General features: G+C 37.2%; 2 protein-coding genes across 7 annotated transcripts in view; one reads left to right on the forward strand and one right to left on the reverse strand.

The window, feature by feature from the left end:
• The window catches only part of LOC105839038 (ATPase family protein 2 homolog), an 88,878-nt gene that overhangs the window by 72,897 nt on the left and 542 nt on the right, over positions 1–15,439 (forward strand). The window contains exons 1-6 of one of the 4 annotated variants that reach the window (XM_012685045.3): positions 9,930–11,532; positions 11,754–11,955; positions 12,035–12,220; positions 12,315–13,738; positions 13,797–14,063; positions 14,326–15,204. In XM_012685045.3, the coding sequence (XP_012540499.2) occupies positions 11,769–11,955; positions 12,035–12,220; positions 12,315–13,738; positions 13,797–14,063; positions 14,326–14,658 (2,397 nt within the window). In that variant the 5' untranslated portion in view covers positions 9,930–11,532; positions 11,754–11,768 and the 3' untranslated portion in view covers positions 14,659–15,204. Of the gene's footprint in view, positions 1–9,929; positions 11,533–11,753; positions 11,956–12,034; positions 12,221–12,314; positions 13,739–13,796; positions 14,064–14,325; positions 15,411–15,439 lie in introns of those variants that run through there. The other 3 variants (XR_004964584.1, XM_028193322.2, XM_012685047.3) reach the window with 3 other exon arrangements.
• LOC105839040 lies at positions 3,270–9,674 on the reverse strand. 3 transcript variants are annotated; one of them, XM_028193328.2, is made up of 8 exons: positions 9,297–9,674; positions 8,571–8,675; positions 7,348–7,451; positions 4,546–4,759; positions 4,205–4,258; positions 3,991–4,115; positions 3,686–3,837; positions 3,270–3,520 (listed from the first exon to the last, which is right to left on the reverse strand). In XM_028193328.2, exons 1-8 carry the CDS (start codon positions 9,373–9,375, stop codon positions 3,463–3,465), a joined length of 891 nt encoding a protein of 296 aa, XP_028049129.1. In that variant the 5' UTR covers positions 9,376–9,674; the 3' UTR covers positions 3,270–3,462. The 3 variants fall into 3 exon arrangements, with proteins under 3 accessions (XP_028049129.1, XP_012540505.1, XP_012540504.1); XM_012685051.3 differs by having other exon boundaries at positions 4,024–4,115; positions 9,297–9,672; XM_012685050.3 differs by having other exon boundaries at positions 3,973–4,115; positions 9,297–9,668.

A 15,439-nucleotide genomic window follows, 5' to 3' on the forward strand; every position in this document is an offset into this window, starting at 1 on the left:
AAAAATTTATTATTGTTAGCAAAAAACAAAAAATATAAGCTTATAGGTATTAAAAATATCTATTAAATGAGCCGTCGAACGTTCCAATTGGTTTATTTTTTAAGGAGAAAAAAATTAAAAACTGCCAAAATTTATTTTTTTTTTTAATTGTTAATAACAAATGGACAAGTGATGGCAAATTCTTGTAATAGGGCTTAAATAGTAGCGGTTACTATTCTCTAAAAGTCTTGAAAATTTTAGCCCAAAACATTCATAACTTTTGACACAAAGTTATTTATTATTTAATTATTTTTTAATTTTTTAATTTTTAATTAACATTGTTTACACCACTTTTTCCAAGTTGAATTTTTGTTTAATATGTTTGTATGATTTTTCCGAATAAGAATCTGCAATAAAAGTGCCTCTTACAATTTTTTCTCGAAAGTCTAATTTTAATTTTAATGTACTAATAAGTATATATAGACAATAACAAGTACCCAATATCAATAAGTCAATTGGCTCAGTAGATAGAGTACAAGTTTTGTAATCCTAAGGTCCCGGGTTCAAAACTAGCAGCGGCAAGGGGGGAAGGAGGGGAAAAAGAAGGGGAGAAAGAAAGGGAAAAGGAGGGGAAAAAGGAAAGAAAAGGAAAGAAAGAAAGAAAGAAGAAAGAAAAGAAAGAAAAGAAAAGAAAGGAAAAGGAAAACGAAAGGAAAGGAAAGGAAAGGAAAGGAAAGGAAAGGAAAGGAAAGGAAAGGAAAGGAAAAGAAAAGAAGAAAAGAAAAGAAAAGAAAAGAAAAGAAAAGAAAAGAAAAGAAAAGAAAAGAAAAGAAAAGAAAAGAAAAGAAAAAAAAGAAAAGAAAAGAAAAGAAAAGAAAAGAAAAGAAAAGAAAAGAAAAGAAAAGAAAAGAAAAGAAAAGAAAAGAAAAGAAAAGAAAAGAAAAGAAAAGAAAAGAAAAGAAAAGAAAAGAAAAGAAAAGAAAAGAAAAGAAAAGAAAAGAAAAGAAAAGAAAAGAAAAGAAAAGAAAAGAAAAGAAAAGAAAAGAAAAGAAAAGAAAAGAAAAGAAAAGAAAAGAAAAGAAAAGAAAAAGAAAAAAAAAAGAAAAAGAAAAGAAAAAGAAAAGGAAAAGGAAAAGGAAAAGGAAAAGGAAAAGGAAAAGGAAAAGGAAAAGGAAAAGGAAAAGGAAAAGGAAAAGGAAAGGAAAAGGAAAAGGAAAAGGAAAAGGAAAAGGAAAAGGAAAAGGAAAAGGAAAAGGAAAAGGAAAAGGAAAAGGAAAAGGAAAAGGAAAAGGAAAAGGAAAAGGAAAAGGAAAAGGAAAAGGAAAAGGAAAAGGAAAAGGAAAAGGAAAAGGAAAAGGAAAAGGAAAAGGAAAAGGAAAAGGAAAAGGAAAAGGAAAAGGAAAAGGAAAAGGAAAAGGAAAAGGAAAAGGAAAGGAAAAGGAAAAGGAAAAGAAAAGGAAAGGAAAGGAAAGGAAAGGAAAGGAAAGGAAAAAAAAGAAAAGAAAAGAAAATAAAAAAAAAAAAAAGAAAAAGAAAATTAAAAGGAAAAGAAAAGGAAAATTAAATTTAAATTTAAATTTAAATTAATTAAAGTAAATTAAATTAAATTAAAATTAAAATTAAAATAAAATAAAATAAAATTAAAATTAAATTAAATTAAATTAAATTAAAATTAAAATTAAATTAAATTAAAGTTAAAGTTAAAGTTAAAGTTAAAATAAATTAAATTAAAATAAATTAAATTAAAATAAATTAAAATAAATTAATTTAAAATAAAATAAAATAAAATAAAATAAATTAAGTTAAAATAAAATAATTTAAATTTAATTAATTAATAAAAGTTTGTCCTTAATTTAGTATGTACTGTTAATAAAAATAATCAAAATAAATTTTTTTTTTATTATAATACTAAACAATTTTAGTTTGGCTCAAGCTAAATTTTTATATTGGCCCAAGTTTGAAAACCAATGTAGGCCCTAGATTAAAAAGCGGGACAAATCGATATTGGACCAAGGTAGGCGTTCTAACTTGGGCCTCAATTAAAGTAAGGAAACCTAACTTGGCCCTGATTACAACTTAGGTAGAATTTCCACACGGGTTGCTACAAAAACCAAAAATTTTTGATATATTTAACTTTTCGATCTAATGATTAAGCACTTTTTACTTCTTTCAGTGAGCACTACGCGTTTTGTAAAGAATCTCGAATCCTTTTGTCTTTTTTTTTTCTTTTAATATATCCTGTCTACATCGGGGTAAGCCGGCCCGTTAACAGGAACATCAAACGTATACGTGTATACACGCGCATTTTTTGTTGGCTCAATTACCGGCCTGTGCAAAACGTACTGTATCTATGAGCCACTGTGGTCGATACATTTTTTCCTCCTTTCTTTCGTCCGGTTTCACGGTCGAAACCTGGTTGAGAGAGAAAAAACGCGTGCGGCACGGGCTCGCTCGCTGCCGCTCGTTAACAGTTAAAAAAAAATTAACTAGTTTGTAGTTATTAATGTCTCTCTCGTAGTTAAAGTGCTTATTTATATATTTAAAAGATTTTTTATTAATTGCGCCACATTACTTGCAGAATCAATAAAGTGTGCGCGCAACCGAGGACATACGTTTGTAAAAACGCGATAGTTTACGTAATTTTATCTCAAGCCTTCGTAGGGATTCGTAAGTGCCGAGTTATGTGTGATTTGTCACGCGGCGATATTTAAGCGATATTTTGACGTCGACGATTTATTTACCGCGATCTAACGAGAGAGCTGCTCTCGCGAGGGCACTGATTATTTATTACGGTAAGTTTTTCTTGTCTCCGCTCCGCTGGCGGCTTTATTTTCGTACGATTTTTTGTTTTTTCTCATTTGAAACACCTTGCGGAATTCCGATCGCCACTGCATTGTCAGTTAATAATTGCGTTATGCAAATATCTCGTTTCGTTATCGATAAATGTCTGCTCACGTGGCGGCCCGACGCCGACGTCGCATGCTAGGAGTCGCAAAAGAAATGGCGAGGTATTTGCCAATTGTTGGCCGCACGATCAAATCGAAACACGCTAATTTTAGCGTGTGATTGACTCTATTGTAGTTCCCCGTGAGTCCGTCCCGCTGAAATTAGGGTAATCAGGCGCCATGGAAGTTGATTTGTTCGTTTCAACGCAAAAGTCAGAAAGTACGTCAATAATAATGCGAAATGCGGCTCGTCGAGTTCGTTTCTCTTCGTAAAAGCTTTATTTCGACAAATATGAGAATTAACGGTAGGAAATGACGGGTGCGAAAAGGGAGGCAACTGTCTCGTTCACGTGAAAACACCGTTGATTTATTTAGCCATATGGATTTGTACATGATGTACCTAGGAACATGAGTGTACGCGCAAAACGTGTCGTCTCTCTTTCTTTCTCCTTCAATCTTGCTATTCTTGCTTCTCGTTCTCTCGTCTTCCATTCGACTCGAACAGGAGGATCACTTGCAGCGAAGTATTAATTTCAGTCTAAACACAGGCACACTGAGTGATCTGAATTATTTCTCGCTTCGCTCCTCGTCTGGTTCTAAAAGTTCGTAAAAAAAAAAAACATTTAAAACACCGCCGAGTTGAAATGTCGAAAGATATTCGATCAAATTAACGAAAGTTAAATTTTTTTCTGCCTTGATATATGCAATAATAGTTGGGATTCGATAAATTAAAAAATAATCGTGGCATAACGAGCGAGTACCTGTACTCGTGCACTTTGAATCTGGCCGGTGTGCAAGTGTGCTGCTTCGAATACAGGCCAGCCACACACCTGGATGGCTCCCTCTTGTCCCGCAGGAGACACGTCTCCGTTTCGTTCGGGCACGTTCCGACGCATTGACCGACGTTTATTTGCTGACGAAGGTAACAGAAACAAAAATTGATACCGTTGAAATTATTAGCAGAACCGCAATATGTGCTATCGACACGTAATATCCCTCCCTTAAATTTCTCTTTAATAATTAGATTATCGAATATCGAATTTCATACTCGGACCACGGGCCTCACGTCGGTCGTGTTCGTGCCCTCTTCAATCGTCACCTCGCTATAATCCAGCACAGTTTCCATGTGGTCCATCCGGTGACAATGACCAGCGCAGCCGCATTTCTCAACCACTTGATAGATCTCGTCACCTTTGAAAATGGTACGAAATTTCAGATCTACTTGTAAGTCATCTCTGACTTTAGAGATTTCAATCCCATATAATTTACATAATACGTACCGTTTGGTCCCTTGACGCTGAGTGTGTTATTCCGGACTGGCTTGCAACCCAGGTCTCGAAAAGCCAAATTAAAACGTTAATTTTGAACCTCACGAAAATTATAGGTAAGAAATAAAATAACTAAATGAATGAAATAAGTGAAAAGAGAAAAAAAATCTCGTGTTTCCTCTTACTTTATTACATTATAACTCACGAGGCCTGTTCTTTGTCGCTGCACTGCTGCACTGGTGGCAGTTAGAATAAGACAAATATCTTTTTTCTCATTCTAAATATTAACTAGTACAACAGTGCAGCCTGTGCACCAAGAACAAGCTTGTCGAGAGCTCTTAGCAAGATTGTACCTTTGCTGCAATGGCCGATGCAAACCCCGACGTCCACGACTGCCTGATACGGCGTACCGGAGTGCACATGATGAGTGTAGGGTTCCCGTCTGCAGGACGACTCCGACGAGCACTCGCAGGCGTCTATGGTCTCGATAACGCGAACACCCTGCAACGTGGACACGCGCTCGAGCTTGGCGGCCCTCGCGCGACAGTGGGAATCCGATGAACATTTCTGAAAGAATAGACGGAAACGTTCGTGAACACTTTTTCTGAAAAAGAATAGAATTGTCCTATATATGCATTTGATTTAACTCTTGGATACATAATTTTCTTCAAAATAAATTTTCAATTATTTTAAATCGGAAGACAGTTTTAAAGTCTCTCCAAAAATTGCCTGGAAAAAGAGAGAGGGGTTTGATCGATAGGAACGTCGAGAGAAATATTGCGAAACAAAGAAGGAATCTTGAAGATTTCCTCTCGCGTATCCAGGAATTGATGGCACGCGACTAATCAAGCCAGCCCGGCGTTTTTGGCATTAAAAGAAAAAAGAAAAAGAAAATTGGCTCTCGGCTATTTTACGACAGCTTTAAAGGCCGGCGTACGTTACTCGTCCCTGCTATCTCGAGGAGGATCATATCGGTCGTTTCAATAAATCTCTCCCTCCCGGCCTTCCATGCCGTCATCCATCCAGCGGAATCCAGCGGGCGCATAATTCCGGGATTTAGTGACCGGACACGCCGGCGCCGTCGGTCACCGATCCTCTTCGTGGCGCCGATCCGACCTTCGAAGGACGCAAAACACACCGGCCCGGCCTGGTTGCCTCGCGTTTCACGTGCAACGCCTTCACCTCGCACTCCTGGGCAAGGAGTAAAAAACCATATCCGCGCCACCGATCGGATTGCATCACGTAACGAAAATAGCCTTCCTCCGACCGGCCCGAAGATCCAGAATATCCGGGAAGATATATCAGAAAGGACGAGAGTGTTTGTCTTCCCGAGGAGGACTCTCTCTTTTTGCGCTGTAGGATCCTTTCGCGTCCTCCGAGGATAGATCAGATCGCAAGACATATTTATTTAACTTATAATAAAATGTATAGAACTTTAATTCAAATATTTGTACATTTAACTGAAATCCTTAAAGAAATTTAATCAAAAATTTGAAAAACTTAGTATATTAAAAATTTTTTTCTTAATGTATCGACGGTAATATTTAGGTTCAAGGATAGATTTTTTGAATATAGACAAGAGATTATAAATACATGAGATATCCTGTAAAACTTTTATCTTTTGCAAGTGTTGACTTTTACTTTTATTTGTGTTTGACATAATCAATCTGTTGATTCTTTCAATTGAACAAGAAAAAAATACTCTAGATATTTCTTTCTTATATATTAATATTTTCAAAAATGTTATACATACATTGAGGATGCTATTCATATTTTTTTAATGTTAATACTAATCATATTGAAAATTCACATAATTAAGAATCTTCTTAGTCGTATTTTTACTTTAACATAAAATAAATAACTTTAATATAAAAAATTTTATTAAATGTTATTTTTAAGTATCAAAATTTTAATATCAAAATTTGTACTTTAATTAGCATTTGAATGAAAATTTATCCAGTAGTATTCTGCGATTAAAGGGTTAAATGCCCATCGCTTGTATAGCAAGTTTATCATTTCCTAACCTACCTATTAATTATCTAATAGCAGTTTCGTTATAAGATAATTTTCAAAAAATTAAAAATAAATATATCTGAAAAGAAACTATGATTTCCTTCGTGATTTAAATAAACTTGATAATTTTCTTTTTTTTAATTATAGGACAACAATAATAATAATTGTTATATTTATTTATCATAATTACTTTATTAATCCATCATAATAATTATATGATAATAAGAGTTGTATTAGTTTCTTTGTTCAAGAATAGCCGCTGAGAGATTGACGAGACCATCGCAAATTGCAAAACTTATCGGCTCAAGAATTCGACCGAGCATTATCTCGCCGTAAAAGTCGCGAGGACCGCGCGTAGTCCGGCGCGACGTGGCCGCATTCCAACTCGCGATTGGTTGATCCTGCATCTCATAAATCTACACACGATGTTCTTTCGAATACATCTTTTTTTCACCCTTCGCGTAGCCCTCGATGCCACGAGAAGACTCGCCGAGAGTTACGAGACTGTACCACGTCGCCCTGTCGAAATATTTCAGCGAGTAACGAAGCCTCTACAAAAGTTTCCTTTTTTTTCAAATCCTTTTTTTTAATCTGTTCGTCATTTTTTGCTCAGTCTGCCAATGCTCTTTATTTAATGTTTCAAATGTACAGGAGATAGAAAAAAAATATCCTGTTAGAAAATGCGCTATTAAGAAACACATATTTTATTTATTTATTATAACAAGTCCATTGTTTGCTTTTGTCCTTGTTTGTTACCAGTGCGATGTTATATTGTTTTTTTCAGCAGAATATCTTTCAAGAGATTAAAGAAGAAAATCTGTTTTTTATTTTACTCACAATAAAACACGACGATATTTAAGTTACAGGAGAAACGTTGAATTTTTAAACAACAGAGGGCAATTTTGAAAAATGGTGTGAGTAGCAAATATCTGCCTTCAACATCACACTTATGTAATTAATTAACTATTTTGTTAAAACACACTCTATTGATGATTGTACAAGCATTACATAACTTTAGTCTAAATAAGAATAAAATCTTTGAGACAAATGGTGGATTAATTTCTCTCATTACTGAAAAGAGTAGCATATTTTCTATTGACGTTATTTTTTTTACTTATTCTCCTCTTCACATCTGTACTTACTTGCACAGCAGGTCGACTCGCATCTCCGGGATCGTCGGACACGTGTCGCGGGCATAATTTCCGGCAGAGTCCAGCGTCGATCTGAATAATTTCCCCGGATATCCCTAAACAACGTCGATTATTCATATTATACGCAACGTTGCAGTATGTAAAACCTTGATAAACAATTGATATGCGTAATCCCGGATATTTTTGAAAAGTTGCGCACAGATTTATTTAATCAAAATATTTAAAAAAATTAAGAAGAGATAGAGAGAGGCGCCAGAGCCTAAGAAAGGGGTGGCGCCTAGGGGAGGGTGATCGAATCGGCGATGTGTGTACAACTCTGCTATTTTTGCGCGTGAACGCGTGAGACTCGGAATGCAGGAGTATTTGTCATCGACGTCGTAAGGAGGGAAGGTCCCTGCGCAATTCATCGCGTTACATTGCAAATAAAAATATGAGCCCAGATTCATATGAGAGAAACGCGTCAGTTGTCGCACTCAAAATGAGCCGAATCGAGGGAGGAGGGTACAGACTCGGAGTTCGACGACGAAGGGGCGTACGGTGTTTTAATCGAAATATTAATTTCGATTGAAGCGCCTGGCAGACGATCCTCTTCATGGGCGATCAAACGTTACCGCCATTCAATTTCAATTGAAGCCAATTCTCGATGAGAGAATCCGATGCGGGCGAAGACAAGTGATGCGAAATTCGAGTCAGAAGAGCGAAAGTATTTCATCCAATTGCATGTAAACGTTTAATCTCATCACTCTCAAATTTCAAAGATTTCATTAATTTTATTATTAATTTATATACAATTAATAATTATATAAAAATATGAAATTGAAATTTTCTCGCGTTGTAGAAACCAGCTTCTTGTTATTTATGAACTACATGAAGATAGAAAGAGAATACAAATTTCTGTATAACAATGATTATAATATTCTTTCATTCTTTAAACCGGAGAAAATTCCACACTATGTAACAAGTATTTGCCTCGTTAATCGGTGTCACACAAATCGGACCTGTTCGCAGACACGTCGTGACCGGATGTTTCGTTCTCTTCCCCCCCATTGGAACGTTTATTGATTAAACATGGGGTACGCTATCAATTTGCGCTGTACTGCTGTGTACGTGAAGGAGATTGCACCCTTCTATGAATCGTTTATTAACAGGCGCACCTTCTCAAGTTTCTTCCATTAAGTGATTTCATTGAGTGATTTAATATTTTAAATGCTCACCATATCCGACGTCGATTATCTTCTCATGCCGGGCACAGCACGTGTACTGTCGCAGCTCTTCCGAGTGCGCTTTTCCTTCGTTCTCCGACTCCTCTTCGCAGAAAGCTAAACAACAAAAATCGCGAATTGAACTCACGAACGAAACTCAATCGAGAAGCTCAAAATTCGTGATTCGGAATTTAACGAATGTGCCCCCTTAAACGATGCAACGAAGTACAAGTATCAGGATTTATTTAGAAATTAAAAACAAAAATTCTAGATTTAGTTAGAGTTTGAATGCACAAATTTAATTAAATTGCAGACAATTTTTCTTCAAGCAAAAATCAATATAATTTCAGGAAGCTCGATTATTTCATTCCATAATTTGGAAGATAGATTTGATTTTCTTTTCTCAATCGTTGCGATTCTGTAATCGCGAAAGAAAGCGAAGATTATTGCACGTGTTAAGATTTCAACTTATTAGAATTTTATTGTTCTTAATATTTGGAATATAATATTTTGCATAACTGTTAATAATTATTATTATACGTTACATGTGTAAGGAGAGTTGTAAATTTCATTCTAAACATTTAAAAATAAAAATTCAGATATTCTATCTTATATTCTATCTTATACGAATGATAAAGATACAGATTCTTTCTACATTCTAGAAATTATAAAGAATTTAATATATGAAAAGAAAGTAAAGTGGACCAGTGAGGAAGGGAGGGGCTCAATCGGTGTTACCTAATCGCAAATTAATCACGCAAACTATGGCGAAACCAGCGAGGACGGTCCATCGTCCCCTCGTGCTTCGTACGCGCATTATCGATACCGATTACCGCGAGCGGATTGCAAACGGATGATTCGCGTGCGCGGAGCGATTCGCGTTTATCGGCAAAAAGGAGAAACCGATCTCACGATCTTGTCGCGAATTCCCTGATCATCGGAGAACGAACATCCGGACGCCGGGATACCGATCTTCTCTTTGGAGAACGCGGCGAGGACGAAGACAGAGGGGCAAAGACGGCCAGCCGGTATCGAGGGAAGATCGATCGCGGTATCAAGCTCGTATACTGCTGCCCACGCGGCTTGCAATCTGCGGGAGGACTGGCCGTGGCCGGTTGGGAGACGTCCGGCTGACAGCGGCGGATCTCTATTAATCTCGTTTGGCAAACGAGGCCCGCCTCGTGACGGACCGTCCGTCACGGTCTCTCGCTGACTGACCGATCACGACCGTCGATTTTACGCTCGCGAACATACGTCCCGATTGGCCGGCACTCGATACGTTTTTCTACCCTTGCAAATGAGCACGAAAGGGGAACAAGAAAATCCGCGGTGAAGCTCGCGGAGAAGCGAGAGAGTAGCCGGTATTGGTTAGGACCTTCCGTTTTTCTGCGTTGCTCTATGTTTTTAGCCGACCATTAGAAATTAACTGGCTGAGAGATTTTGTTTTTATCCCTCGAAGGGGTGCGCCGTCGCCAATTAAGGGTCAATCCCTGAGTTCGGTTGATTTCCAGGAGTCACCTAGGATGATTTTCTCAGTAGCAAAAATAATAAAAATAATAAATTATGTATAATAATATAAAAACTAATAAATTATAAAACAATCAAAAAATAATATTAGAGATGCGCGGATAAAGAGTTTTCTGACGCCAATTCGAATTGAATTGTATTTCATTTCTTTGTTCGAATTCAAATTGAACCGAATTACGAATTAAATTAAATCTAATTAAATAGTTGAAACACAACTTTTAATTAACGACATAATTATTGGAGGATACTGATAAATTTTAAGACACGAAAAAAATTGAATCCTATTTGTTTCGATTTTAGAAATTCGTTTATGATAATTCGTTTTTCTAGTGAGAACCTTCCGATTCTCTCCTGTTTCTCTAACGACATTTTTATTGCCGGAATTCGGGGTGAAAAGGAAGAACGTGTTAGGAGAGAAAGGGACAAAAGAAAAAGAAAAGATTTATCCATCCCTTCTGCTTTTTGCCTTGGCGCGGAGGGCGGATTCGTTCGTCCGGTTGCAGCGTCATCGCATCTGATTACACTGGGAGGCCTTTCGCCCTCCTTTCTTCTCCCATCGCGCTCGTTAGCATCCGCACTACCGCCAGGATCGTCGAGAGGTCATTATCATTATCCATATAAATTACCGCGCGGGCGCGATTCTCAATTTTACTTGTCGCAACTCACGGAAAGCTTGGGAATCCTTATACTTAACGAAGCATCCAGTGGTGAAGGGTTGATGCAAAACAAATGAAAAAAAGGAGTTTTTTATCAGGCTCTGAAAACGGAATATCACTTTCGAAATAGAGGATACATCCCGAATAAATGACATTTTCGGTTGTTTGCAATGAGATAACTTCTTGTATTTCTTGTATCAATTAAGGTTTTTTAAATTAAAAATGAAATATGAGAAATGAGATATTGCAAGGTTGTAGAAAAAAACTAATACATATTTCTACTTAAAAGTATTAAATTCGACAAAATGTTAAAGTTATTTTACAATAGTACATTTTTTTACGAACTATGAGAATCCTTAAAATAATTGTTAATGAAGAACTGAGAGACATTAGCATTCAAAATAATCTACATTATTGTTGCCAATATAGATAATTTTAATTTAGAAAAGTAAACATAATAATCGATGAGAATTAAGTAAATCCGATAAGGATTTTGAAAAATCGATTATGGGAAGTAATCGACCTATACTTTAGTCGATGTACAAATCTCGATTAGTCGAGAGAGCGTTGTTGCTGCTCCACATTGTTCATGTAGATAAGGTTAGCTTGATTTCTAACCTACAATCTTTACAAATCTTTAAAATACGTACCATATATCTACCATAGATCTGGCACATTAAACTTTCAAAAAAAAAAAAAAAAAAACAAATCTTTAAAAACTTACAATTATAATATATATGTAAATAGCAGTTGAAAAGTCTGATTTAAAGACATTAATTTTTATGAAATAGGTAAGAATCTAAAATTTTATTTAGATATGATAAATTTAAACTGAAAACGTAATATTATACTTCTATAATTTTTCTCAATAGAAACTTTATAATAATAAACACGAAGTTTTAATACTTGTTCAATAATACTCCAAACATCTCGTACGATTTAATAATTATACTGTCGTTTGAATACTTCAATAAATTATTGTTTTTAAATGTTTTCTTTTCCTTTAACACAGTGTTATTCTCGAAGAATGTCTACTAATACTAAGAGAAAGAGTTTGTCGCCATGGGTAGAGTGTGTCAAGTGTAAATGCGCTCTGGCCCAAAAAGATGTTTCCCTGCACAAAGCAAGCTGCCCACCAGCTATAGAAAATTGGGATCACCCTTTTGTCCTCAATGGAGTTTTGTACAGCACAATAGAAGTCTTTCAAAAACAAGGTATGCCGCTCTACCGGTCTTCACTATTAGTTACATGATTTTCGCATCCATCTTCAATTAAGTATTGTATATTTCGCAGAATTACCTACACGCATTTCTGAGAGGGATGCTAATGATATGGTATTTGTGTCACAGTCCACTATGCAGTTATGCGAGATTGCGCTTGGATCGCCGGCTGTCATCACGACAAAAGACGAGGTGGTTGTCAAAACGGCCTGGCCGACAAACGACAAAAGTCTGACAAGTGTCACTTTAACAAAATATGGTGAGACGATTTGCTCTTCAATCCTTTATTTTTGTAGCGAGTTTAATTTGAGGGAAAAATTAATAATAGTTACATTTCTGTCTCTTATTTCTAGCTATTGAACTAAACAATCTGTCAGGGTTAGTCAAAGTATGTTCCTTGCCATCTGATACCCAGATTGCAAAGGAAATTGTAGTTAGTCAGCAAGGCAAACGTTTAATATCTGAAATAAGCGTGGAATTGGACAACATCTTAAAATATTTTAATGAGCACAAGATTTTCACTGTTGGCAATAGGATAAGCATACCATATTATGGCAAGAAATTGGTGTATAAAATTGTTGAAATCAAGATGGAAGAAAACCAGAGGAATCATACCAAAATGATGGATGTAAACGATCTATCAAAAGATTTGGAAGATATAAATCTAACAACTTCTTCCACAAAAGTGAACTTTTATAAAGCACTGTATACAACGAAATGGACAATCTTAAATATTACGAACAAAAGTAAAGAGAACGTTCCAAGAAGACAGTATAAGGTCGATGATATCGGCGGATACAATGATCTCATAACCGACATAAGAGACATAGTTGCAATAGGCATTGGCAAGTACAGGAGCATCGAGCACTTCAACGTCAGCAAAGGGATATTATTGTACGGTCCTTCTGGCGTTGGTAAATCGATGATAGCGAACGCCGTAATCTCGGAATGTAACGTCGAGAGGTTTACCATGTACAGTTCGGACATTTACAGCAAGTCCGTCGGTGAAACGGAAGGCAAGCTCAAAGAGGTGTTCACCAAAGCGATATCGAGCGCCCCGAGTATAATACTGTTGGAGGACGTGGACAGCTTGTGCCCTAGGAGAACCAGTTCCAGCACGGATCACGAGAAGAGAGTGTTGACTCAGCTAGTAACACTTTTCGACGATCTGCAAGGCATCAGCAGTAATGTGCTGGTAGTCGCCACCACCGCAAAGCCGGATCTCGTGGACGGTTCTCTGAGGAGACCCGGCAGACTGGACATGGAGTTCGAGATCTACGTACCGACCCCGAACATACGTATCGAGATATTGGCGAAGTTGCTCTCAAAGATTCCCAATACACTTACGGACGAGGACGTGGAGGGTATCTCGTTCGTTACTCACGGCTTCGTTGGCGCGGATCTGTACGGTTTATGCTCCAGAGCGATAATGAACGCAGTGAAACGTCACCAGAAGGACAGAATCCCATCCGACAAGGAACCGAAGGTGACGATAACCGACTTTCATTATGCCTTGACCGTGACAAAGCCGTCGGCCATGAAAGAAGTTTTAGTAGAAGTACCGAATGTGAGATGGTCAGACATAGGCGGGCAAAGAGACCTCAAGCTGAAATTAAAACAAGCCGTCGAGTGGCCGCTGACGCATCCCGATTCGTTCCTGAGATTGGGCATTACGCCTCCTAGGGGCGTCTTGATGTTTGGACCACCGGGATGCTCGAAAACTATGATCGCGAAAGCTCTCGCCACCGAGAGTAAAGTCAATTTTCTGAATATCAGAGTAAGAACATTCAATTTAGTTATATTGTATTTCCATTACATCGCGAGATTGTTCGTAGGGCCCGGAGCTGTTTTCGAAATGGGTGGGCGAATCTGAGAAGGCCGTGAGAGAAGTATTTCGAAAAGCGAGACAGGTCGCGCCGTCCATCATATTCATCGATGAGATAGACGCACTCGGTGGTGAAAGAGGCTCGTCTTCCGGTGGTAGCGGCAGCAACGTGCAGGAACGAGTGTTAGCTCAGTTACTGACGGAACTCGATGGTATCACCGCTCTGGGTAGCGTCACACTCGTAGCGGCTACTAATCGCCCGGACAAAATTGACAAAGTAATATCTCTCGTTCTATAAAATTGATAAAATTGATAAAATTGATAAAACAATTATAGTGTGATATAGAATCAGTTTGAAAAACTAATAATATCTAGTTACAATTTTTAAATAAAAAGGTCTGTTTAATCTTTATATTAAAAAGAAACAGTTGCAAAATTTTATCATTTATCTCTTTTATTTATGGATTATTATAATTGATAAAATAATTAAAGAATTTCATCTTAATTGTACTATCGTGATTATAAAATAATTATTTTAGGCACTCCTCCGACCTGGACGATTAGATCGAATTATATACGTGGGGCTGCCGGACAAGGAGACCAGACAAGAGATATTCGACATAAAATTGCGAAATATGCCGGTCGCGAAGGACATAAATATCGCGGATCTGATCAGCCGAACGGAAGGCTACACCGGCGCGGAAATTCAAGCGGTATGCCATGAGGCTGCCATGAAAGCGTTGGAGGAGGACCTTGATGCCGCTGTCGTTACCAAAGATCATTTCATCGCCGCATTTAGAGTTATCGCTCCTAGAACGCCCAAGTCCCTCATCGAAATTTACGAGGACTACATGAATAATAAAGTTTTATGAGAATTACATAAGAATACGTATAAGTGTGTTTTCCATTGCGAGAACAGGCATCGAGTAATCCTTGAGATATTAAATCTTTTTGTGATTATCTCCCTGATCTTTTTTTAGTAGCAAAGAAACGAGGAGGAACGAGTCTGACGAGTATGTATTTATAAATTCTCTCGAAAACAAAATAATTGATTAAAATTTAACATTTAAGATGTTTACGAAATATCGACTTATACTTGACTGCAGGGACTGAACAGAATAAAATCGAGAACAAGATCGGTCAAATTATGATCGCAGAATTTTTTTTTAATTTGTTGATCGATCAATCTGCGAAAACGTGAACAACTTTACTCTGTTAAAAGTTATATATTAGCGCATAATGCAACCGATCAAATCAATAAATTAGGAAACTCGCTTAATACATTCAAAACATTGTATAATAAGCTACTGATGACGTGGACTCGGACGCGGTTCTCCGTCTACGGCCCAGTTACGGTAGCCGATAGTAATAATAATAACGACGAGTTTTATTATGACAAATAAATGGAAATATATGTCAAGGGCGGTCCTCTTCCAATCCTCTCGCCATGCGGGAGGATTAACCCGTTTCTTTCCGTGACGTTGGCCGCGCGATCGCGGGCGGGACGGCGATAGTGCAATACGATTTAACTGGGCGCGATAATCGAAGAAAGTTACCTCTCGAGTTTCGCGCACGCAAGAGAGACAGAGAGAGAGACGATTGCGTTAATTATTAACCAGCTCAGGTATACGCTACGTACACGTTTCCCTACTA

This window comes from Monomorium pharaonis, chromosome 9, assembly GCF_013373865.1.
Source record: "Monomorium pharaonis isolate MP-MQ-018 chromosome 9, ASM1337386v2, whole genome shotgun sequence".
NCBI classification, from domain to species: Eukaryota; Metazoa; Arthropoda; class Insecta; order Hymenoptera; family Formicidae; genus Monomorium; species Monomorium pharaonis.